At 37.5% G+C, this 25,633-nt stretch overlaps 5 protein-coding genes and 1 long non-coding RNA gene across 8 annotated transcripts in view; 3 read left to right on the forward strand and 3 right to left on the reverse strand.

The window, feature by feature from the left end:
• Positions 1-1,218: 1,218 nt before the first annotated feature.
• Positions 1,219-5,547, reverse strand: LOC140783595 (uncharacterized). 2 transcript variants are annotated; one of them, XM_073130536.1, is made up of 5 exons: positions 5,240-5,547; positions 4,996-5,032; positions 4,796-4,917; positions 4,651-4,714; positions 1,219-1,626 (listed from the first exon to the last, which is right to left on the reverse strand). In XM_073130536.1, the coding sequence occupies exons 1-4, from the start codon at positions 5,486-5,488 to the stop codon at positions 4,652-4,654; spliced, it is 471 nt and encodes a 156-aa protein (XP_072986637.1). In that variant the 5' UTR covers positions 5,489-5,547; the 3' UTR covers positions 1,219-1,626; position 4,651. The 2 variants fall into 2 exon arrangements, with proteins under 2 accessions (XP_072986637.1, XP_072986643.1); XM_073130542.1 differs by lacking the exon at positions 1,219-1,626 and adding an exon at positions 2,205-2,768.
• Positions 5,548-5,902: 355 nt separating this feature from the next.
• LOC140783615 (uncharacterized) lies at positions 5,903-11,309 on the reverse strand. Its single transcript, XR_012108159.1, has 2 exons — positions 11,114-11,309; positions 5,903-6,653 (listed from the first exon to the last, which is right to left on the reverse strand). It is a non-coding gene; the product is annotated as an uncharacterized lncRNA (long non-coding RNA).
• LOC140783576 (uncharacterized) lies at positions 9,400-11,120 on the reverse strand. The gene has a single exon (XM_073130497.1). The coding sequence runs from the start codon at positions 10,888-10,890 to the stop codon at positions 9,526-9,528; it is 1,365 nt and encodes a 454-aa protein (XP_072986598.1). The 5' UTR covers positions 10,891-11,120; the 3' UTR covers positions 9,400-9,525.
• A 1,678-nt stretch (positions 11,310-12,987) lies between the features above and the next one.
• LOC140783505 (putative disease resistance protein RGA3) lies at positions 12,988-17,383 on the forward strand. 2 transcript variants are annotated; one of them, XR_012108151.1, is made up of 3 exons: positions 12,988-16,975; positions 17,078-17,138; positions 17,323-17,383. XR_012108151.1 is itself a non-coding variant. In XM_073130409.1 (2 exons), exon 1 carries the CDS (start codon positions 13,081-13,083, stop codon positions 16,933-16,935), a length of 3,855 nt encoding a protein of 1,284 aa, XP_072986510.1. In that variant the 5' UTR covers positions 12,988-13,080; the 3' UTR covers positions 16,936-16,975; positions 17,078-17,253. The 2 variants fall into 2 exon arrangements, 1 of the variants encoding a protein (XP_072986510.1); XM_073130409.1 differs by lacking the exon at positions 17,323-17,383 and having other exon boundaries at positions 17,078-17,253.
• A 1,181-nt stretch (positions 17,384-18,564) lies between these two features.
• On the forward strand, positions 18,565-23,636 carry LOC140783516 (disease resistance protein RGA2-like). Its single transcript, XM_073130425.1, has 2 exons — positions 18,565-21,923; positions 23,507-23,636. The coding sequence occupies exon 1, from the start codon at positions 18,643-18,645 to the stop codon at positions 21,850-21,852; it is 3,210 nt and encodes a 1,069-aa protein (XP_072986526.1). The 5' UTR covers positions 18,565-18,642; the 3' UTR covers positions 21,853-21,923; positions 23,507-23,636.
• A 1,044-nt stretch (positions 23,637-24,680) lies between these two features.
• LOC140799693 (disease resistance protein RGA2-like) overlaps positions 24,681-25,633 on the forward strand; it is a 1,539-nt gene continuing 586 nt past the window's right edge. Inside the window, exon 1 of the mRNA XM_073154161.1 lies at positions 24,681-25,612. Coding sequence (XP_073010262.1) covers positions 24,681-25,612 — 932 coding nt within the window. The remainder of the gene's footprint in view (positions 25,613-25,633) is intronic.

Raw genomic sequence — 25,633 nt, forward strand, 5'->3', positions numbered from 1 at the left:
CTACTAATGAAAGACTAAGACTATTGGAAGTGCCATGAGATATGAAGTAAAAAGAATTATTTCTTCTGCTAACTTCTCTTCATGAAATGGTATACAGTGATGCAGAGCCCAATTTAATTAATCTGTGGTTTAAGTAATGGGTTGTTGCGATTAAACTATCAACACATGTTGGCAAAAGGCAGAGCAAACTTCCCAAACAAAAGAAGGTTGATTTGGTTAAGCTTACAAGTAATGATTTGGAGTTTCTTGGCATTTGGATTTGATGTCGATTTGGCATTAAGCTAAGGAATGATGGTGTGGGATCCATGCCTCCTCAAGAATAATGAACCTAGAGAGAGAAGGAATGTGACATGCATATGAAACTTTATTGCCAAGCAACAAAGCTTTCCTTTCTTTAATAAAAAATAACTAGCTTTCCTTTCTGAAAAGGAAAAAAATTCCATGATAAATGAGATACTGTGAGATAATAAACCCTAAGGCCTTGTTCTTCTCAAACACTGATTTATTTATTTATTTGTCTTTATATACTACATTTCCCTGCACTTGTGATACCGAAAGAGAGATATTCTTATCCTTTATCTAACATAATATTTATCTAAATAATGGGATAAGATAGATAAGGATGAGAATATATCCGTAAGCTAGAATAAGAATATCACATATTCTAACATATTGTTATAGTTTTTCATCTTCAACTTTTTCTTTTTGGTGAGGAAATAAAGAGGCTAGCCCAGTTATGATTTAAAGAAGAAATTAAAGGTTACATAGTTTAGAGAAAGATTGAAGAGCTTTAGCCCAGAATTCTTTGTCTTCGATGGTTAATTTCTAATATATGTTCTAAAAAGATTTAAGAAACTACTCAATGCATGCAAGATATTCTAAGAGAGAGAGAGAGAAAAAAAATCATTTGGTTCAAGAGACGAGAAAAGAGGTGGGTATCACTCCAAATCCCACGTTGCTTTTAAGAACAAGCAAACTTTCTTTTTGATGCATTTATATTGTAAAATTAAATTATTATGTGAGTGCGCCAAACACCTTGTGATTTGTGTAGGACCAAAGTACATAAATGGGCCATATAATTCACATGCTTTCACATGTAAATAAAAGGTACATTTCATCTACTAGCTAGAAATCTATAAAGCTTCTTCATTTCCTGCATGCAAGGACTAAACTTTAAATGATAGAATGCCAATTACGAAAAAAAAATGAAAAAAAAAGTGAGGACCAAAGCCAGACTTTGTGGCTCACATCTTTCTCCAATCCTTATTAATTAATTTGATCTTCGAATCAGATACTGCCTAATTCGACTGACAACTGGGGATTATACTAATGGTGGAAAAAATAAATTAAAACAACTTGAGGCAACCAAAGATTGGACCTCAAAGCATTACTTAATAAAAAAAAGTAATAATAATAATAATATCGAAGATACTTAACTTAGCTTTTACTCTTGTGCTTGAATGCTTGTGTGTTGTATGTATGTGAAAGAAATGTCATGTATGGCAAATGGCATGACCCATGTGGTTCTGAAGATCTCACAAAAGAACACCTCCTATCCGAAGTTTGTACTATTGTTAGGTGCAATGCAGAACGGATGAGGTTTCAATAAGGCTGCCACCCTGACCCCTGACAAAATTTTCAAAATTTTAATATTAGTTTCACTAAAAATAATATAACATTGAGAGGGCTGGTTAATCTGGTAAAAAAATCTCCTAAGCTCTCTCTCTCTCTCTCTCTCAAAACTTTAATATTACTTTCATAAAAAATAATATAACATTGAGAGGGCTACTAATATGATAAAATCTCTCTCTCCTCCCCCACCCCACTCACCAGTAACCCCACCCCCCAAGGCCCGTAGGCATTCCTGGTCCAATTATGCTCGCGTCATATGATGGACTTTATTTATGATTATTGTAAATGATAGTGGATATAACTCTAGACATAATCTCAAACAATATAAAAGATATTATTTGACAGCCGAAAGAAGGAATGAAAACATTTTTGTCCATCTTTTTAAGCTTGTCAGCTTGTGGGTGGTTATCATGTCGACGGGCATTAAACCAAAATAACTATAATATGCAAAGGATATTCTCATCGATGATTACGAATAATAGATGAAACCAAGGTTACTAACGTTCCAAATGTTCATCAGTTTACCAAATAAAAAGGTCATGGTAGATAGGATCCTTACAAACTATATATGATGAAATGATGATAAAATTGCTTTTATTATAAGGACATAATATCAGTCACATATTTGCTAGTGGAAAATTCTATTACACATTCTCGGCATCCACTTCTCATCCTTATCATTGCCATCAGAGAATGGACGATGCCAGGAAGGAAAATAGATGATAAATTGCAGGGCCATCATTGTGGAATACAAAATCAAGGACGACTATAATATAAGCATAAATATCCATATATCAATGACAAACCTTTAAACGGGAAGCGAGATAAATATTTAATTTAGGTTTAAATGCTTGGACAAAGAATCTAAAGTAGGCTAAGAACAAATCTTTCAAGAGGTTATTTAGTACTACCAAGACCGATTTCTTGCCATCCTCCCTACTTGTAGGCAAACATTAGCTCATCATCAGAAACTAGCTGTATCATCATTCATTCCACAATAAAGATTAGAAGGGTTGCTTTTGGCATAGATGCTGCTCTTCTTTCTATCTGATGTCTAGCTATGTATTAGAAAGACATTGCTGTAGCGGGGCCAACAAATAATTTGATTTCTTTGAAATATATTATGCCGTATTTTCCTGATAAAAAGAACATGATACAAGTATGTTATACTCCCTGGATGACATTATAATGCTAAACTTTATAATCTTCTTTTTATCATATCCAATGAATAACATGTTAGGTTCTAGAAAAACCTGCAAAGTTGATTGAAGTTGTTATGGAGCACAATAGTGACAATGGAATTACTGTTTTACTTGCTAACTTTGGCTATACAGACGTGCAAAAATGGAATTACGCCACCCTAACTCACCAAATGATGCTTACTTAAAAACATCAAGAGAAATGAACTAGAGCTGGTCAGATACAATTTTGCAAGTCATGAAACAAGATATATCAATGTTAATAAGCAATAACTCATCGAGAACTACAGTTATGATTTTCATGTGCTTGTGTTAATGCTTTTTATAACAAATATTATGTTCACTAGATAACTATACTCAGAATCAAATAAAAAAGTGAATCAGAAACATAAGATTCAACAAAAAAAAAATCCAGCAAAGAAGTTTTGGGTCCAAAACCCTTCAAAACTACAAGACAGGCAGTGAGGCAGACAAAGGAATAAGAAGGGGGGTCACAGCAGCTACTTATGTATAGGTCAATATGAAGGACAATAAAGATAAAACTAGTGATTAACTTTACTAACTACTACCAGATTAGTATTCCATTCAGATGTAGATGCAGTATTGGTTGGCAAAACCAAGTTCCTCATGAAGAAATTAAGAAAACTTGCAGGAGAAACTGATTGACTTGATATGTGAAAATAAAAGATGTGAACAGATGGAGCTGATACCATTCAGATTACACAAGCTATTTATGTTAGCATGTGAATCATTTGAATACGTACAGATCGGGTTGAACATTATCTTCATAAATTAGTTGCAGTCCTTCCAGCATTGCACGGTAATTTTTCACTATAAACCATATGCATTCCTAGTAAGACATACCAGTTGGATTTGTATTTCAATCTGCCTATAGACTTAAATTCATCATTTCAAAGTTCAAAAGTATGTATGTTAGTTTTCCGCCCCACCAAATAGCTTTACAGATTAAATGCTTGCGCTCCTTTATTGTCCAATTCTATGCTGGCACTCAACTGGAAGTTTTTGTATAATCACTCAATAAGGCTTCTAAACCACATATTTTACCCTATTATCATCACAATGAATCATGTGAGAACAATTTGATTCCGACAGTGCTTTCGTGTAAAGAGGGTTCTTTCATGATAACCATGTTAAGCCATCCTCTGTTCTTATGCTAATCTTGTTGGAAGCTCTTTTTCCTTATTTTCATTTTCTACTACTTCAAGATTTTCTTGCCATGAAAATCAAGAAACAGAAAAATTAATGAAGAATGATAAGGTGATGATCAGAACAATGGAGATGCATTCAGGGGTAAGTTTGAATTACTTGTCAGTAATTCTTACATGTACGTAATATCTGTCACCTTCTGAGAAGGCTAAAACTGATGTTGGAACCCATCAAGTATTTGAGAAAAAGAACCTATTGAGTCCAGTACAAGAAGCGATTCTATAGTTTGTCCCAAATTAGTAGCAATAAGAAGTAAAAATTAGTATAAGCAGCACACAGTGAGCTAACTAGGGCTAATCATATTTGACTGCATTAGGGACTGACTATTACACTCCATCTAAGCAGCCACCTTGAACGTCGCTCATGGGCAAAGACAGTTTTAAATCATGTTATGAAACTTAAATAAATATAGCATGGAATATTACTAGAATCTAATACAACAGTAGAAGGGAAAATGCCATTATATCAAAACCAATTTAATACCAAGGCAATGCATGGATCATGAGGACATCATAATTCTTCATACAAGCTTTAGCTAGAACTTGTCTGAACTCTGAACTTTAAGTACTGAAAAACAAAAACTTAAAATTACCTTAGAAGTTCTCTGGGCTATCATCTAGTTGCTTCTCATCTTCAATTTCCACCTCCAAAATTTCCTAGTCAAATAACATTGCGACATTGCTGTATTCAATATATTCCAAACAAGATATCCATATAAGCACATATAAGTAACTTACAGGGATCCTGTTCTTAAGATAATTAGCAACCCGTGCCAGAACTGTGGCACGGGTATGCCAAAACCGTCCCTTAAGACTGAGCTTCACATAAGGGCCATCTAGTTCAGCAAGATCCACCTTTCCTACATGCATCCATTGTCACTTTAATCATAGCATCTACATACACTAACCTAACAATCGAACAGTGTACCTAATTTTACCTGTTATCCCAACTTCTGCATCAAAGATCTGACCCAACTGAATCATGAAAAAAGAAAAAGAGAAGATACTCGAGTAAATATTTATAAAACATCAAATTTGTTGATACTACTAAATTATCAACAAATCCTTAACTTCCTGCCATTTAACATATAACAATCCCAACAAGATTCGGACTATAACGCGATAAGAATTTGAACTAAGCCGAGAAAAAAAAATTGAACAAATTTGAGATGGCTATCTTGCCTCGGATCTGGCGTCGACTAGGACCTGACGGATGTTATCCTCGGTCAGATCGAGGGGAGGGAGAGAGGCGGAAATCGTCGGGAAGCGCGACCGGGGAGGAAGAGACCTTAGTCTCCCAGATCGATAGCGCCGAGTCCTTAGAGTTACGTCTAGGGTTTGGAAGGTTGGAAGTTTTGAAGGATTGGATAGAAACCGGAGAAGGGAGGAGGAGGAGGAGGCGAAGGATCGCAGGTGCAATACGAAGGCCATGTTTTAACGTAAAGATTTTGAAGGTGGAGGGAAGAGAGGAGCAGAAAATTCACATACCACCACCTCTTTAAGCTTTCTTCGTGAGCTCATCTTATCTTGTCCGCACGTGAGTTGCAGGTGGCATAAGAGAGTTAAAATACGCTTTGAAATAAATATATTTTTCCATTTTCTTAATTAATTTTTGGTAAGAAAAATATATCAAGCCCCTTACTGTGGTCTTTATTCTCATGGATCACTCTTTATTACATATAGTCAGTCCCCAAGGTTGACTTCTAAAGAGCAAGAGAAGAAATCTTTATCATATCGCACATCTATAGCCAAGGGTAGGCAAACAAAGCATCTCACTTAAGTAGTCAACTGAATTCAACTAAATCAAATTCCGTTCGAAATACAACATGAGTACATAATAGAGAATGAATATAATCTGATACTTTATTTTTCCTCAAAAAAGAATACAATCTGTACGCTGAAAACCTCCAACCACCAAACAAATTATGAACTCTGAGTGCATTTAACAAATGAGAAAAGAATTAGAGAGCAAGATATGAATTCAGAAAAGATTATCTCAAATTTGTTCGATTGAAGTTGCCAAAAGGTTAAGCATGGGCCGTTCTCGGAAAAGATACTGATAGCTGGCCAAGGATTCCCTTGTGCCTGAATGAAATATTTACTCCTTTTCTTTGCCTCCTCGCTCCACATTATTGTAATAACGTTAATGTAAAATTCTTGATCACAATCCTGCCACTTAGCATCTGAGAGTATAACCGAAAGTACAAGCCTACAGATTTGGTTGCCTTCTTTTACTGATTCAGGAACTGAGGACATAACCCGTTCTCGTGGAAGCATTCTGACATTAAAAAATACCCAAGGTCAAGAGATTTCTGGCGCAATGACCTTGCATACATACAAGAAATGCCGCTCTGAAATGCAGATATGCATATGCGATCCATGCTTCTGATGCTTCTAATATAACATCGAGGCAGATCACAAAAGCTTCCTTGTGGATGAGGCCATTGAAATATCAGCCACATCCTGAGGAGGTGCTCATTCAGGGATGCAGGACACCTGGACGGTCATTTCAAGCCATCGATGTAACTCCTTTGAGTCCTTCGCAATATCGTTTGCAATCGAATGCTTAGCTGCAGATTTGCAGTGCAAAGTACCACTGTACATTGAGACCGTAAAAATGTCAAACATTGTAAATAACTCACCATGTCACATCTAAAGGATTTATCCACTTTGCTACCAAGAAGATATTCTATAGAAAATTCCAAGCCTTTGACATTTCTTTTTATAGTAAAAAAGGGGAACATATAATAAGCTAGTTCTAGATAATGTAACATAATAAGATTCCATAGTAGATAATTTCCAGTTTATCAGTGCCTTCAATAGACAGCCATTAAAGCAGGAAAGCTTATGAGTTAAGCAGTTAATCTAACCTACTGCTAACCTCCATCTTGTGGTTCAGAAAAATATTATGTGAACAAAGGTACAAATTTAAGACAATCAAATAGTAATTAGAACCGTTTAATAGAAATTATTCAAGACTTAGATTGAGCTTAATGCATCTCAACTCTGAAGGAGTGGCACTTTAGAATAAGCCAATATAACAAGTTCATGCAATGAGAGAGTTAAGAATAGCTGTCAGAAGGAGAAATCAATGCAAAATGATGTATCAAAAGATACAAGAATTCTTGTCACCTGACCAACCATCCAAAGTATAACAAGTACACCCAATCACTACTTATGAAGTCACAATTAACTTTCAAAATATTACAAATCAGATATGGACTGATCTAGAAGTAAGAAAATTATGAAATTTTTTTATAGTAGTAGCCTCACGAGTAACGGATCTAATAACTTTAGTTTCACGTAAATCAGAAGTCGAGATGAAAAGTTAAAAATAAAACAATGAAAAAAGGTCAGAAATGGACAGAAGTGAAAATTTCGACGTTGCGGCGGCCGTCAGATTACGATCTACTCCTAAGAAAATAAAGACGATCTAACGGCTATAATAAAATATAAAGGCGATAAGAGTAAATTGGTTAAACTCAAGACTCATTCCCTGATAATAGTCGACCCATGACCGCTTATATTTATAGGAGTAAAGTCCCAGCAGATTAGATTCATATGTAGATTATCCGCTTTATTTAAATTTTAAAAAAATATATATAAATCTAACTAACTAACTTGACTCGATTGACTTAACACACGTTGTCGAATAGTAACACAAAAATAATTTAAGTGGAAAGCAAGAGTCATGTCTTTAATCCTCTAAGACTGCAGCATGGTAAGAACAGCGAGTAGATCATTCATAGTATAATAAAGCCTTAGAACATAGTCTTAGATGGCAATTTGGTTGCAAAGATTTCTGATTTCTGATTGACGAAGCTACTAAAGAGAGACCAAACACAGACGGACTCCCGAGTTTGAGGGACGAGAGGCTAGTCATGCCCGAGGGCTCCTGCGAAGAAGAAAGGAGGAATGAGAAGGAAAGAACTAGGGTTCGAGGGCAAATAAAGAATTATCAAAGAAAAAATAACTTAACTCTCGACATTATAAGTAGAGGTGAATTTTGAATATTTTTTTTTCACCTTTTTTGTTTATAGTGTTAGGAGAGTGAGAGATTTTCAATATTTTAGGGGGTCTTTGTATACCAAAAAAAATCAAAGGAGGTATGTGAAAAAAGAGTAATAATTTAAAAGGTCTAAGTAGAATTATCCTAATATCTTTATTATTCTAATATCATGGGTTAATTGTAGTTGGCACAAAAGGTCATAAGAGTGACTGTGGACCTAGCTACCTTTACCTATTCAATCAGTCGGCCAGCTTTTAACAGGTTGATAGTAACTTCGAATGATAATGTATTTGAGTCTTGAAAAGACAATCAATATCATTATCAGATAATATTTAAGCAGAAATTTACTCACACACACCTTGTTTATATGAAATGTAGATGAATAATTTCAGTATGTATATCAGTCATAATCCTCTTCAAATAAGGTAGGAGCTGTCCTTGAAAGATGCATCTTGATTCATAAGCACATTACAAAACAATATTATGATATTCTAGTCTAGTAGTAATTTTTTTTAGATTTTATAAATGACGACATATTTATTTGCATGCAATGAACTAGAGAATTAAAATTCGGATAAAGAAATATAAAAACATCACAATGCCATCGTAAACTGACTTCAATCAATGGCACATGATATTTACGTATATTAAAAGCTTTTAATGGATTTACCAAAGATTAGATAATCATTTGCAGAATCCTGGAGATGGTTTGCGTAGATACTTGCTTTTGTCTACAAGAACAAGCTATTCGAGTAATTAAAATTAATAATTTGATGGCTCCAGTGTGAAACTCATGTTGTCGTGCACGGCATTTAGGGGTAATTACTTACAGTGTCGCGCAATCAACATAAGTTCATTTTACAATACCATGACTCACAGTAAATCTAAAGCATGAGTTGAATGCATCTGTGTTAGTATTTGTTACTTGTTAACAATGGAATAAACATATTGTCATATTGTAAAACTTGAAGAGCTAAAGTTAGGTACTAGGATAGCAAATTAGGCTCCAATATCTTGGGACAGGGACTAAATTGCGATAGACAGGGAATGCTAATTAGTAATTAGTTCAGTCTATACTCTATAGTATCCCACATATGTTCCATTTTATAGTGAAAGCAGTAGACAACGGTAAAGTTCATTGGAAGCGAATAGAATAGACGTAGAAAGAAAGTGTGTTGTGGATAACAACATATAACATGAATAAATATTGGTGATGCGCATGAACATAAAAATATAATTAACTTACAAGACAATTACTGCCAGGAGCTTAGCTCTAAACTGCACTCTGACTTGTTTTAATGGAGTACTCCAATGCTCTGAAAAAGCATGACCAGATGTCTGTTCCATGCAGTCAAGCTTGTATTTCCAATTAGTGAGTCAAAAATAAAAGAATGTGAGCTAAGCTGGTGAAGCTCTTCATTCACCATAAAGTGATAGCCCAAAAAGTTTGTATTTCCATTTAATGCTGTTTCTGCGTCCTGCGGTGGGATAATATGTCTTGAAAGACCTTCACTTCATCAGTTGAAAAGGAAGGTGTTCTTGCAGAAACCAACTTCATTATCTCCCTAGCATTCCTGTCCTTCGAAATTGTCATAAGGCCTTTTAGAACTTTACTGATGGTGTCAACATTCGGAAACCAGTTCCTCTCCATGCTATCCTTGCACAAACTGAATGCCAAATCAAACTCCCGACCATCGCAAAGGTAATGAACCATGGTCTGGTAAATCCTGCTGTTTGGCTTGCATCCCCTCCCATGCATAGCATAAAAGATCCTCTTAGCCATTGCAAACTCACCCATCATGAAAAATCCTTTTATGATCAGATTATATGTTACCTCATCTGGTTTTATACCATAAATGTACATGTTACGCACCAGGGTATTAGCTTGCCAGGCCCTCCTTCTGCTAATCAAATACTGAATTCTGACATTAAAAGTGGTGAGACTTGGCAAACACCCCCTGAGCCTCATGAGATTCCAAAGCCCATCACCAATCTCACGCCGACCATGCTTATAGAAGGCAGAAATGAGTGTGGTATATGTGAAGACATCCGGTCTGAGTCCTACCTTCTCCATCTCTCGCATTACACAATAAGCAGAATCCAAGCCGCCCATTATGCACATAACCTTAATAATAGTATTATAGGAAATCTCATCCAAATCAATCCCATATTTGGAAGGAGCCTCATAAAAAACAGCCCAGAGGTCATCAAACTTGTTTGCCTGAGACAAGACCTTGAGTGTGGCATTGAAAGATTTTACTGTCCTAGGACATCCAAATAGGTGCATCTCATGAAATGTCCGGAGAGCATGATCTGGCATCCCAGCTCTTCCATACAGTGTTATGATCCGAACAACAAATCCCTCTCGACGTCCTTGAGGAAGGGTCTTATGGTGCTCAAGAAGGTGTTCAATAAGATCAAAGCGGCGTGCACCAGAAAGACGTGACACTGTATCCTCAAACGCAAACCGATTCTCAACTACAAGTCTGTTATGGGCATTGGACTTAAAGAGGAGAAAAAGCTTTTCTGGATCTCTCTCTGCCTTAATCTTCAAAAGAGCAGGCTCACTGACAATTTTAGGATCAGAGTCATTGGACAATGGGCATTCTTGTTTGGATTCAGGTTTGGGATTGACTCTATTTTTCAAAATGGCAGCTTTACAAGCAGAAATTGTTGGGAGGTTTTCTTGATAGTGATTCGGAGAGTTAGCATAGGCGGCAAGATCAGTTTTTGTTCTTGATTTAGAGATAACGGCAGCAATCACAGTGATCGACAAAGCATCAATTGCAGCACAGAGTCTGCGAACGGTGTGCAAAGATAGCATGATCTGATTCCTATTTTGCCTTCAAACTACACTATCTACTCGATCTAAAGTGCATTTAATTGCAAGAAGACATGGATAATATAAATCCAATTGCAAAAAGAGGATGTGATAATGCATATCGGTATAATAGCTAAAAACAACAGTGTCCAATCAAGAAAAGGCAAAAGAAATACAACAGTACCAAGAACTTTGGGAGAGTTCAAGAATGAGGGATACCACGTACAAATACAAAACCTTAGCCCTCAATCTTTTGATTGCGCTCGTCTCTGAAAGTAGCTCATTGAGGTCAACGCGAGAGATATCTAGGGTTTTAGGGTTCCTTCCTGTTCTTGCAGCCCTAGTAGATGCATGAACATACTACAAAACAGAGATCGGTGATGGAACTTAGAGGTTGTGAATCTTCCACAGCAACGGTCTGTGTGGATGTGCGGAACACCACGATGCGGGTATAACCCGGATCCCATTCAAATGGACACTTGTCTTAATCGGTAGTGGGAAAACGGGTCGAATTTAATCTTATCCGATCCGGTTCTATATCCAAGATTTACTGGATATCCAAATGCGTATCCATCCATATTCGAATAATCCATGCAGATATAAATATGAGTTAGAAGAATATAGGGTTAATTTACATTGACAATACCTGCAATATACTCAGATTTTCACCGAGACTCTTTAAACTTTTTTAAGGTACAATGTCTCTCCTAAATTTTAAAAAATTCCAATATCACCCTTCTATTTATCCAATAATAATGGACAAATATACCCTCATCCCTCGTCCGTGTTCTCTCTTTCCTTCCATCCCTTCTTCCCCCCTACTATTCTCTCTCTCCCTCCTTCCTGACAATGCTATCACCCATGACAACGGCGATGCATGAGTAGGACGACGGCAAGGGGGATAAAAGGGAGGTGGCAACGCAATAGAGCAATGATCAAGTGCCACGACAATGGTGTTGTATTCACGACGCCTCCCTTTATGTTTACGTTGCCGCATCAACTCCACCACAAAGCAGATGGCCATACACAACCACCCTCCTTTGGCGTCCAGTGTTGGCCTTGCCCTAGAGCTGCTTGAGCTCGTCGTTGGCCGGAGTTACATTGTCCTTGGCGCACTCGTTGGAGCCATGATGACTTTATCTGAGAAAGAAAGAGAATGGGAGGTGTGGTTCTCAATGATAGGTGATCAGGTTTGTTGAAGGAAGATAGCAGGGCATTTAAAAAAACTATAAATTAATTAAGAGTATTTAGATAATTTCATAATTTTATCTTATTTTGCTGGCTAAATTGATGAGCTTGTTAACTTATTAGGGTATTATTGCCATTGAGTGTTGTCCATCACTATCGTTAGCTGTTTCAATTTATCCCGAAGCTTAGATGGGACATTATAATCTAAAAATGTTTAGAAGATTTTCGTGAAAATCGAGTATAGTACATAAGGTGTCGGTGTAATTAAACCCAAGAATAAATTTCAAATAAAATTATAATAATTGTGAAATATTCTTTTATATAAGATATGTGTTTATAATTATACTTGGCCAATATAATAATTAAATTTACTATTCGTTCATATGATTACCATACAATTTTAGCACTATCCAATCCGTGTGGTATCCATTTTCACCCCTACCGAAATGGATTTTGAGACGACTTTGACGATTATAGATATCGGGTAGGATTAATATCCAATATTTAAACGGATCCACTGCGAAACTAGAAATTGATCAGTAAAACCTTCTTACTTCAATCCAGTCGATAGCCCTTCTCGCATCTGATACAGTAATTGCCTATCTTTTGGCTAATGAGTCAGTCTCGCATAAGATTTAAAAGGCAAACTTGGAGAGTCAAAAAAGGTATCCTTGGCAAATCTCCATCTCTATTACATCAGACATGTCCTATTCCACAGATATGATGGAAACGGTGAGTACACAAATCTCGGTGGCAATTCACACAGAAGTCAACTATCGGATGTTCCATGCATGTGTCCATCTGCCAGCTGGGGTGTAGAAAAATAATGGAGGATGATGTTGGCAGTTGGCACACGTTTATATAGAGCATTGAAGGTGGAGAGGACATGAGAAAAGGGCGTGGATGCTTTCTTCTATTTGCTGATTCTACTGAAAGAAGCAAAACTGCTACCTTTTGTCAACCCTTGGGTACTTGTGAGGGAGGAGGAGGAGCAGCTGCTTTCCAATGGCGTCAGAGCTGATGATTAGTGGATGGTTCGTATCAAACATCGCCGGTAACCTTATCACTGCACTCATAGCCTATGCAGAGGAACAGTGGGTTATGCAGCTTGGCCTCGAGGATGAGCTGAGAAGGCTTAAGAAGGCCCTTCCTAAGATACAAGCGGTCGTGAACGCAGTCAATAACGGCCACATGAGGGAAGGGAACCCAGACCTGGAACGATGGCTACAGCAATTCAAAGATGCGGCTGATGAGGCAGAGAACTTGATGGATGAGCTCGAATACCACCAAATGGAAGAAGATATCAAGGGTGAAAATGGCAGAATGAGTCGTGCTGCCTCTCGCTTTAAAACTATTCTTATGCGTGCTGTGCATAAGGATCCTACTCTAAAAAGGTTAAAGAAGGTAATGAAGGAATTAGATGAGGTTGCTGCTGATGTGGGAGATTTTTTCAGGTTAGTGGATACCTTAAAGCAGCAGCAGCAGCATTTGATCCCGAGTAGCCGCCAGACTACCAATTTGCTCACTGGCAAAGTGTTTGGGCGAGAAAATGAGACAGAGGAGGTTATAAAGAGACTGCTAAATTTCAATATTCAATTTGTCGAACGAAGATTCTGTATTCTACCTATAGTTGGGGGTGGAGGAGTTGGAAAGACCACTCTTGCTCAATATGTGTACGATGATGAGAGAGTAAAGAAGCATTTCAAATTGAGGATGTGGGTATGTGTCTCCAATACTTTTGATGTGCTCTCACTTACCAAGAAGATCTACGAATCGGCATCCAAGAAAACACCTGGCTTTGTAAATCCTGATGTGCTTGTAGACGAGCTCCAAAAACATTTGAAGTCAAAAAGGGTTTTGCTTGTCTTAGACGACGTTTGGAATGACAATGATAGAATTAGCTGGCAGAATCTACTAGCTCCTTTCCAATCAGTAGAGAGGGGAAGTATAATCATGGTAACAACTCGGATGAAAACAGTTGGAAATATGATGAGGGACACACTGAAACCTTTCTTCCTGGAGGGTTTAAATGAAGATGATTATTGGAAATTCTTTAAGGAGTGTGCATTTCCTGGTGAGGACATTGAATGTCATAGAAAATTGCAAGACATTGGAAGGAAGATTGCCAAGAAGCTAAAAGGGTCCCCTTTAGCTGCAAAAACTGTGGGAGGGGCATTGAGCGCCAATTTAGACATTCAACATTGGGAAAATATCTTACATAGTGAAATATGGGAAATAAAACAAGGTGAGAATGACATCATATCAGCTTTAAGATTAAGTTATCTGCATCTATCTTCACACTTGAAACCTTGCTTTACGTTTTGTAGTATATTTCCCCAAGATTATGAGTTTGATAAAGATGAACTGGTTCACATGTGGATGGCTCTAGGTCTAGTACAGGAGGATAAAAATAGGCGACCGGAGGATGTAGGATATACATACTTTGATGATCTATTGAAGAAATCATTTTTTGATGTTAAAACACATTTGTTCCATCAATACTATGTCATGCATGATCTGCTACATGATCTTGCTAAATTTGTTTCTCAGGGTGAGTGTTTTAGAGTCTTAGGTGATAACATAGGGGGTCTCCAAAATACTGTTCGCCACTTATCAGTTCAAGATAACAATTTCCCTGAACTCGATATCTCCAATCTCAAAAATCTGCATACAATTTTCCTGCATTGTGTCGAACGTCATCCCAGGTTACATTGTGTTATTTTTGAGAAGCTTGCAGGGCTGAAAAGCTTACGAATATTGAAATTGTCTGCCAAGTACTGCCATAACCTTCCTGATTGTATCGGTGATCTTATACACCTTCGCTACTTGCATTGTGATAATATTGAGTATACTAAAATTCCTAAATCTGTTGGTAAGCTTTACAACCTGCAAGTCATGAGTTTTAGTAATGAGGAATACGACTATAGTGATACTCGACCTCAGCAAATACCCCTAAATGGCCTCAACAACCTTATCAGACTTAGGTACCTGACTATGTCCCAAGAACAACACATAGTCATTATAGGTGGTATAGGGGGACTTTCTTCCCTCCAGAAATTGAATTTCTTCTGTACAAGGGGTGGTGAACAAAGTATCTATCAGTTGAAGGACTTGGGAGAGCTTCGTGAATTACACATTCAGAATCTTCAAAATGTAAGAAACCATGAAGAGGCTAATCAAGCCAACTTGGAGAAGAAAGTGCATCTCCACACATTAGTGTTAGAGTGGGGTTCAAAGCACAGGGAAACAAGTGCAGGTTCTGAGTTTGACAATAAGGTAATTGACCACCTTAAACCATATCTGAAGCTCAAGGTATTAAAGATACGTGGATATGCAGGTCTCATGATTCCATGTTGGATGACAACTAAGTTTCTCCCTGAGTTGGGATCAGTTGAACTTTCTAATTGCAGAGGATTGACTGACCTCTCACCACTTGAGGAGCTGCCCTCACTTACGAACCTATGTCTTGAAAATATGGATGCAGTGAAACGATTTGGTCAATCTCACTATAGTGCCAAGACTATAATTTTTCCGTCATTGCAAGTGTTAGAATTTTGCAGTATGTCCAAACTGAAAGAGTGGAATGGAGGGGGAAGGATGATACAATGGCTTCCATGTTTGAGAAAACTTGTGGTCTCTAGATGTCCAAAGCTGAGGATATTACCCCCTCTTCCTTGCAGCTTAAGAGAATTGATTATAAGTGATGCAGCATTGGATGCTCTTCCAGTGCTCTGGCTGTGTTCGAACAACAAGTGCGAGAGCTCATCAATTTCATCTTCTCTTGCTTCACTGAAGCTAGATGGCTGTTCAAGAATTCTGTCCCTAGCTGAGGGTTTATTACTTCATACTAGACATTATACAGCTTTGAAGGATATTAAGATCTTGAACTGCAGAAAGCTGATGCATTTGCCCACAGAGGGGTTCAGGAGATTCATATCTCTCAAGAAACTGGTGATAAATGAGTGCCCAAAGCTGCAGATATGTGCAACATCAGATGTCTTTCTTCCTCCATCACTCCAACTCCTCAAAATGGTGTCTTGTGGTGATCTGGATAAGATATTAATTAAGTCTCTGGAAGAGATCACCAATCTTTCTGAACTGGAAATAAAACTCTGTGCAAATATTACAGGCCTTCCATCTTTTGAAGTGTTTGGAAGATGGAAAGAACTGCAAAAGTTGTCAATCGAGGATTGCGGAAAGCTAGAATCAATAGATGGTTTACAAGCTCTCTCATCTCTCAAGTGTCTGACAATCAGAGGATGCCCCAAGTTGGTTGCAGTGGCTTCGTCACCATTAGCACTAACTACATTCCAGCATTTCTCAGTTCTTGCTAGTGAAGTGCTAGCATTTTTGCAGAGATTACCAGGTTTTCTAGCCCTCATGTACTCGCCAAATAGATTCTTCTCTAAACTTGCTGCTGCTGCTAAAAAGGCATTTATGGGAGGTTCCTCCTCAGTGCTGGATGAGCTTCACATCGATAATTTCTCACTGCTATGCACAGAGCCATTGAGAAGCCTTTCCGTCCGAGTTGCGACAATTGAATATTTTTCTGAATTCAAATCCTCAATAACACAATGGATGTTACAGAATCACACCTGTCTACAGGAGTTAAGAATTTCCAGAGTTGACTCTCAGCAGTTCCCACCTGTAGACCTGCAAAGTCTCTCTTCCCTCCAGCTTTTGATACTAAATAATGCCAGTCAACTCCAGTCAATGCCACTACTTCCGTTGTCGCTGAAAACTCTGCACATACTTGACTGCGATCCGATGTTGGAGGAGATGTGCCAAGAAGGTTCAGGTCCTGATTGGCCCAAGATTGAACACATCCCCGATATAATTATAGGATCTTATCACAACTGAAGTAGGAAAAGAACAGAAGAGGGGCTATTGCTGCATCAGCGTAAGAAACTTTTACTCGTTTCCTTCACATTTATACTTTCTTTTACACCCCCTTTTCTGTTTGTCTTATCAGATGTTTGGTTTACTTCCATTCCATTTTCAGGTGGCTCTTCTACCAGTATGTTTGTCAGGTTATTCGAGAGATCATTAATGTCTCCAACAAGGTGAAAGACAGGTTCTTCCTCTTGTGATACATTTTATGTTCCATAACTATTAGTATTATGGAACTTTTGTTTGAGATTAAACATCACTATAACAAGTGACAACTATAAGCAACAATGAATTTGCTTTAAGGGCCTAACTTGAGCAATGCCAATACAGCATAACTCTATTGATTCTTATTGATAGTGCTGGGTGATTTCTGCCTGAACACCAACTCCTTTTATGACCAATGGATTGCAACTACAGCGACATGCATGGTGAAAACGAAGCTCTCAAATCATTTACGGTGCCACCACCTAAACACAGCTACGAGGAAGATGAAGCATTTTAAGGTGCAGCCCATCTCATGAGTTAGCAATGACTGTTGTTAATGTCTTTTAAGGGTTCCAAGAGCATTGCGAGGTACCTGAGCTTATGAGATTACAGAGCCCATCAAAGAATCTCATGCATACTGTGCTTATAGAAAACAAAAAATATAGTTGCCTATGGTCTATGCCCTTGCTTCTGCATCTCTCCCATGACCAAAGTAACCTGAAATAAACTACTCATCGCACACAGAACCTTAATGTAAGATGCTCAATAATAATTTTGTAAAAGAAATCGAAAAATAAATGGTTTATAGAAAGAGAGAATTTGTAATGCTTTCTTGTTGACTCTGAATAGGCTACATGAACTTTGAGCTAAAATTTCTTTCTCGATGCCCACCATCTGCTGCTATATGATCTACTTATTAGATTTAGTTCGTTCTTAGAGCAAATGTGGGTTTGTATAGAAACTATATAACAACATAGAATGCATAGTGTAATCAGAAATCTAATAGAGAACTATAGAATTAAAGCCGTATGTGATTAAAATTATTAAATACACATGATTTAATTTCCCTTTTATTTTAGGAATAAATTTTATTTTATTTAGAGTACAACTCCTTATTGCAAAAAATAAATAAAAATAAAGTTAAAACATTATAATAACTCTATTCTAATATACAAACATTATTAATTAAAATTTCATTTTATACTATACACCAATCTAATTACTAATTTACTCTTAAAATTTATCCTATTAATTTACTTTATATCAAATTAAAAGTCGTTCATAATAATTGGATAAAAATAAACTATTTTTTTTTGTCTCACTTTATATCACATTAAATATAATTATTATATTTTTATTCTAGAATATAAGTAAACATAAAAATAATTAATTCTAAAATAAAGATCTCTTTTTAAAAATAATAAAGAGAAATGCCTATTTTAAAAATTAATCTTGTTTTTAAAATAAACGAGAACTAAATGCACTCAGCCTCATTTTTAAGGGATAACTTTAAGAGCAGAACCTGCTTGGAAATTGCAATAGAGAAAAATATGTCCTGAATTGTAAAATCCTTAAACGTATGGTGCAAAATGAATTTTTCACCAGAAAAAAAATGTCTACGCCGCAAGCAATTCAGCCGAAGAAGCCTTCGTGTCTACTCAGGAGGAAGGAGGAGGAGAACACCACCGCTCAATGGCTTCCGTTGCTAAGCTAATCACAGCACTCGTATCCTACCTAAACCAGCAGCACAAGATCCAGCTCGGCTTGAAGGACGAGCTCGAGATGCTGGAGAATGCCCTCCCCAAAATCCAAGAACTCTTGGACGCGATGGACCATGGCAACATCGAGGATGAGAACCCAGTTGTAGGAAGATGGCTGTGGAAGCTGCGAGATGCGACTTACGAGGCAGATGACTTGGTGGATGAGCTCGAGTACTACCGGCTTGAACAAGAAATCGAGGTGAGTGATCGAAGAACCATCACTGATACATTCTTACAGAGGCTAAAGAATGCTATGAGGGGGTTAGTTAAGGTAGCTTCTAGTGTTGATGATTTCTTTGAGCTGGTTGATATCTTAAGGCAGCAGCAGCAGCAGCAGCAGCAATCAAACAGGAGCAATCGTGATACTAGTTCCCTTTTAATTGTTGAAACTCGAGTATTTGGTCGAGATAATAATAAAGAAGAGATCATAAACAAACTACTAAGTTTCAAATCGCAATGCATTGATAGGAAATTTTCCATTATGCCTGTAATTGGGGATGGGGGGATCGGGAAGACTACTCTTGCACAGCTGGTCTACAATGATGTAAGAACAAAGGATCATTTCGGAAAGAGGATGTGGGTCTGTGTATCCAATGCTTTTGATCAAATCTCACTGGCTAAGAAGATCTACGAATCCGCATTAGGGGAGAAAACTGATTTTGATAATCTTGATGAAATTCACTGGAAGCTTTCAGAAGAACTGAAGTCAAAAAGGGTTCTTCTCGTGTTAGATGATGTTTGGAGTGATGATGATAGAATTTGTTGGGATGAAGTACTAGCTCCTTTCCAATTGGTAGAGAGTGGGAGTGTGATCATGTTGACAACTCGGATTAAAGCAGTTGGAAAGATGATGGGGATTAAAACAGAACCTTTCTTCTTACAGGGTTTGAGTGGAGATGATTACTGGCAGTTTTTCAAGCAGTGCGCATTTCGCTATGAGGACCCTACTTATCACAAGAAATTGGAGAAGATTGGAAAAAAAATTGTGAAAAAACTGAGTGGTTCTCCTTTAGCTGCAGAGACTGTGGGAGGGATATTGAACCAAAGTTTAGATGAACAGCACTGGAAAGATGTCTTAGATGGCGACATTTGGGAACTGCAACAATGTGAAAATGATTACATGCCAGCTCTGAGATTAAGTTATCAAAATCTGCCTTCACACTTGAAACCTTGCATTACATACTGTACAACATTTCCTAAAGGATATGAGTTTGATAAAGACGACTTGGTCTATATGTGGATGGCTTTAGGCCTGGTTGAGCAGCCTACAGATGCAAAAAGACGACCAGAGGATGAGGGATATGATTACTTCAATCATCTCTTGGAGAAATCCTTTTTTTATTGTAAAACATGTGACTCCCACTCGTATTATGTCATGAATAATCAAATGTATGATCTTGCACAATTTGTTTCTCAGAGTGAAAGTTCGGGAGTCATGGGTAATATGCCGAAGAATATCCCAAAAACTGTTCGCCACTTATCTGTTGACATTAGCAAGCTCTCTGGACCTGAGATCTCTGACCTCAAAAATTTGCGTGCCCTTTTCCTTTATTTTGACAGATACCACCCTGAATTACATGTTGATATTCATGAGAAGCTCAAAGGCTTGAAGAACTTGCGTGTGTTGAAATTATCTGCCAGGTGCTTGCATACATTTCCTGACTGCATTGGGGATTTTATACACCTACGCTACTTAAATCTTGATGATACTGCTATTAGTCATCTTCCTGTATCAGTTAATAAGCTTTACCACCTGCAAGTTATGAGTATTACACCAGCACACCATGGTTGTATGCAAGCCTGTCAACTCAAACATCTGAATGGATTAGACAACCTTATTAATCTTAGGCACCTGATTATGCCCTGGAAATTATTTTGCATGATTGATTGTGTTGGGAGACTAACCTCCCTTCAAAACCTGGATATTTTCTGTGTGGCCAAGGAGGATGGACACAAAATCAGTGAGTTAAGAGACTTAGGAGAACTTCGTGAACTAGGCATTCAAAATCTTGAAAATGTAACAAGAATCAGGGACGTTATCGAAGTCAAATTGAGTGATAAGAAGTACCTTCACACAATGAGATTAGAGTGGGTTCTGGAAGGCCGCACAGGTGGAAGCTGTGAGTTTGATGAGCAGGTACTTGATTTCCTTAAACCATGTTCTGATCTCAAGGTACTGAAAATATCTGGATATATGGGTCGAAGGCGACCACTTTGGATGACAACTCAATCTCTCTATGCCTTAGAATCAATTGTTCTTTCCAGCTGCAATGGCTGGGCAGACCTCTCACCTCTTGAACAGCTACCCTGCCTTAACTCTTTGTGCCTTGAAAATATGCATGCAGTACAAAGTATTGGCTATCAATCCAATGGAGTTGCTGGAATTATCAATTTCCCGCAGCTGCAAGTGCTAGTAATTCATGATTTGCCGGTACTAGAAGAGTTGTATGGAGGAGCAGGGGCAACTCAATGGTTTCCATGTTTAACAAGTCTCCGGGTTTCTGGATGCCCCAAGCTGAGGTTGTTAAACCCACTGCCTTGCAGTTTAAAAGAATTGAGTATACAAAATGTAGCATGGGTTGCTCTACCAAAACTAAAGCAGAACGGTAAGAACAACTGCTCCTCGTCATCTCTTTCTACGTTGCGGATTGCGTCATGTCCAAGCCTCGCGTCACTAGCTGAGGGCTTGTTTGCGAGACCTGAAAATTTTACAACACTTGAAGATTTGACAATCTTGAACTGTCCAGAGCTAAAGCATTTACCCGTACAAGGGTTCAGGAAACTTGTCTCCCTGAAGAAACTGGTGATAAAAGAGTGTCCCAAGCTGGAGGGACGCACAGTCTCGGAAAGCTTCCTTCCACAGTCAATCCAATTCCTTGTTATGGCATCTTGTGGTGACCTTGATGCAGCATTACCTAAAGGTTTGGAAAAGGTCACTGATCTCATTGAGTTGGAACTGAAAAACTGTGCAAACATAACTTCTCTTGCATCCATAGAAGCACTTGGAAGATGGAAAAAATTGCAAAAGCTGTGGATAGAAAATTGCAGGGAACTAGCATCATTGGAGGGTTTGCAAGTAATGTCCAATCTAAAAGACCTGAAGATCAGAGGGTGCTCCAAGTTGCCCAACATGACCATCTAGGAAGATTGGCTACGTTCCTGTAGAATTCATCTGTTACTAGTGAAAGTGGTGTCATCCTTTCCAGGTTGTTGGTACGTACTCTTTCTTAGTCCCCTCAAATTTTAGTTCTTTCTAGACTATTATTTTGTTTGTAATTTTTCATGAATAGTCATTGCAACATATTTTTTCTTTTAAGTTATATTCCAAATAATTGTCTTGTAATAAGATCACGAAAGTTTTCTACCTTTGGCTTTAAGAATTCTCCATACTAGTTATATTGCCAACTATTCTTTTTTTTTTTTATCTCATGGCTTAATGCAATATAATTGGGTTTTTGTCATTAATCCACAACCTTAGGATAAGATCGTTTGTCCCTTTAATATAACTGAAGAAGGTGATATCGATAATTTAGGATGTGGCAGCTGCTCGATTAGAAGTTTACCCAAATTGCCTAATCAACTTTAATTGGGACACTAATAAGCAATTGATTGTCCAGTTAGTGTCATCCAAGGTGACCAAACTTAAGCTCACGCACAGTTTTTCCATCGTTTTCATATGTACAATCCATGCTATACGATTATGCATGAATAGTTCGATTAGAAACTGAAACTATAAGCATTACAAATGTCAAAAGCAAACACCAAAAATTTAAGACTGTCCATTGCAAATTAACAATATTATGGATTTGCAAAATACTTGTATGCTATATTTTGGATTTCCATTAGATCAATATATGACTTAAAAGAGAGAACTTGCTGTTTGAGCCATGCAAATTTGTACCTCTCTCTCTAGTAAAAAGAGTAAATAACATGGATACTGTAAGTTTTTCAACAGAACTTGAATATGGTCATAGGTTAAGGTAACTATACTAATAATTGAAGAAATTGAATATTTCATATATTCATTCTCATCCTGTTTTAAGCTTAACCTAACCCAGGGTGTATTATGTTCCTCTTGGGGAAGAGGCAGGATGTGATTTGCAAATAAGGAAATACAAAGTTTGAAACAGAACATCTTAAAATTAATTTGTTATTTTAGATTTCCCTTGTTCTTTCGTACATTTTATTTAGAGGTCCACGCATTGTTCATGCCGCAGCATGAGGCGCATGCTGCAATTACCAAATTAAAGTTCAAATGTTCAATTGCTAATTTTGACTACTGACTGCTCTGTGCCAGTCCCTACAGATGTTCTTCTTTGTATATAAAAGATTACCAGGAAAAAAACATTGATGTTAACCAAAACCATGTAGGTACCATATGTTAAACTAAAAATAGATTGCAGTGATCCAAGATCCTTCCTCTAGTTACACTTAAAGGTGCCATTTTTTCTTGATTGAGAAATGAGATGTTACCAGCTAGTTACAATAGCTGGGCATGACAGTGCCCAATATATGTTTGAGGAATAACATCCTAGGGCATGGTTCTATCTTCAAAATTCCCATGAAAACTATAGTTTCCTTTCTCCTTTCAAAATTAAGCTGTCCAATAAGCAGTAGATTGGTTCCTATACACATGATTTACTTGTATGCTCCCAAAACAGGCTTTGATCTCATTGCATTCAGGTTGGCAATATACCAGACAGCAGTCTTTTTGGTTAACAGATTGACTATTTTAAGGACGAGTTGCTTTTTCTCCTTTCCTTTCCTTTTCTTTTTGTCTTCTTTTTTCTTTTCAGATGTTCTGACTACCTCAGTGATGTGCCTGCCAGAAGGCTGAGAGAAAGAGGGATTTTGGACTGCTAAATTTATGCAAATCTTGGAAAAAGGGGGTTCAACACTTCTCCAGTATTATTTTTATGGTGTATGTATTTGATGGTATATTTTACGCGAACTCAGAGTGGTTGATGAATGATGATGTGCGATCAATCTGATCAATCCATAACGATCATCCCAAATTTGTAGAATTCTTTTACAAAAGCATTATATCATCCTAGCCTTCTCAGCAGTTGGTTAACTGAGAGAAGATGATTGGAGGCTGCTATATTTTTCTTTGTTTCAAACTTGAATTGAACTTGCTTCAGGGCAATCCTATATCGGTAAATCAAGCATGAATCTAGCTTGTCCATGAAAAGCATGGCATTTTTAGCATTATTTGTTGATGAGCAGCTTGTTAAGGTAAGTTTTTGACCAAACTTAGTCATCTCTTAAATTCTTTTTATCAAAATGGACGACACCACAAATTTAATACCAAAATAAATTCGTCTCTTTATAACTTTCAATAAAACATTGATAAAATTAATATTTTATTTTATTAATTTATAAATATAAATTAATAAAATAAAATATTAATTTTATTATAAATTAATAAAATAAAATATTAATTTTATCAGTGATATATATATAAACTACTGAACTAATCAGTAGTTTATTTTAAAATATTTGAAATGCTGACAAATTTAGTTAAGTCTACTTTTATTTAATTTTTATTTATTGTTAGTTGTTACACATATAACACTAGCTAGACTAACATATCGACAGCTTATATATGAAAGAAGCCGTCGAACTTATTAATATGTTTATTTATAGATAAAATGCTGATAAGACAATTATAATAAAACGAATCACTTTAGATATTGAGTTTGGACTGCGGTGTATTTGGTCAACAACTCTGCTTGAGTGTGAGTTTAGCTCGAGTTGAAATCGATTCGAAACTAATTTCAAACTGAACTTGGTCACGGCTTTGCTCGATCTCTGAGAACTAGTGCTCACCTCACCTGCCAATCCATTGGAATGGCATAGGCGCTTGCATATTCTATTTGCTGATCCTTGAGGGAGAAGCGAAATCCATCTCTTTTTCGTTGTCTACTGCTCGATCCTGTGTGACAGAGGAGAAGGAAAAGAGCTCCCCAAATGGCATCGGGATCGTCGACCGGCGGGATGCTTTTATCGCCCGTCTTCGCTAAGCGGATCGCTGCCTTCGTATCCTACGCATCTGACCAGTACACGACACAGCTCGGCCTTGGCGATGAGCTGGAGAGGCTGGACGAAGCCCTCCCCAGGATCCAAGCTGTCGTGGACGCGGTCGGCCGGGGCCAAATCCAAGATGATGGCCCGGCGCTTGCAGAATGGCTCTGGAAGCTCAAAGATGCTGCTTATGCTTTAGAGGACGTGATGGATGAGATCGAGTACCGGCTACTGGAAGAAGAAACAGAGGCCGGAAGAAAAATCGAGGTGAGTAATGCTGCCTCTAGCTTCAGAGCTCTTATTGAGCATGCCTTGCATTGGGATTCCTCTTTAGAGAGTTTAAAGAAGGGTGTCAAGGGATTAGATGAGATTGCTGCTGGTGTGCGGGATTTCTTCAAGTTGGATTATACCTTAAAGCAGCAGTATCCATTTGAGATCACAAGTGGGCGTAAAACTAGTTCCCATTTAGCTGTTAGAAGCCAAGTGTTTGGGCGTGATCAAGAGAGAGAGGAGGTTTTAAACGAGCTTCTCAATTTCAATTCTCAATCCATGGAAAGGAATTTCTCTATTCTACCTATAGTCGGGGTTGGAGGGGTTGGGAAGACTACTCTTGCGCAACTCGTGTACAATGATAAAAGGGTAATGAATCATTTCAGCATGAGGATGTGGGTGTGTGTCTCCAATACTTTTGATCCGATATCGCTCACTAGGAAGATTTATGAATCTGCATTTGGGGAAAAACCTAATTTTGACAATTTTAATGAGGCTCATATAAGGCTCTCAGAAACTTTTAAGGCAACAAGATTTCTGCTTGTATTAGATGACGTATGGAATGATCAAGATAGAATTGGTTGGCAGAGATTACTAGCTGCTTTCAGGTCAGCACAGAGTGGGAGTAT

Source organism: Typha latifolia, chromosome 1, assembly GCF_019914945.1.
Source record: "Typha latifolia isolate L0001 chromosome 1, TyphaL0001v2, whole genome shotgun sequence".
In the NCBI taxonomy this organism is placed as follows: domain Eukaryota; kingdom Viridiplantae; phylum Streptophyta; class Magnoliopsida; order Poales; family Typhaceae; genus Typha; species Typha latifolia.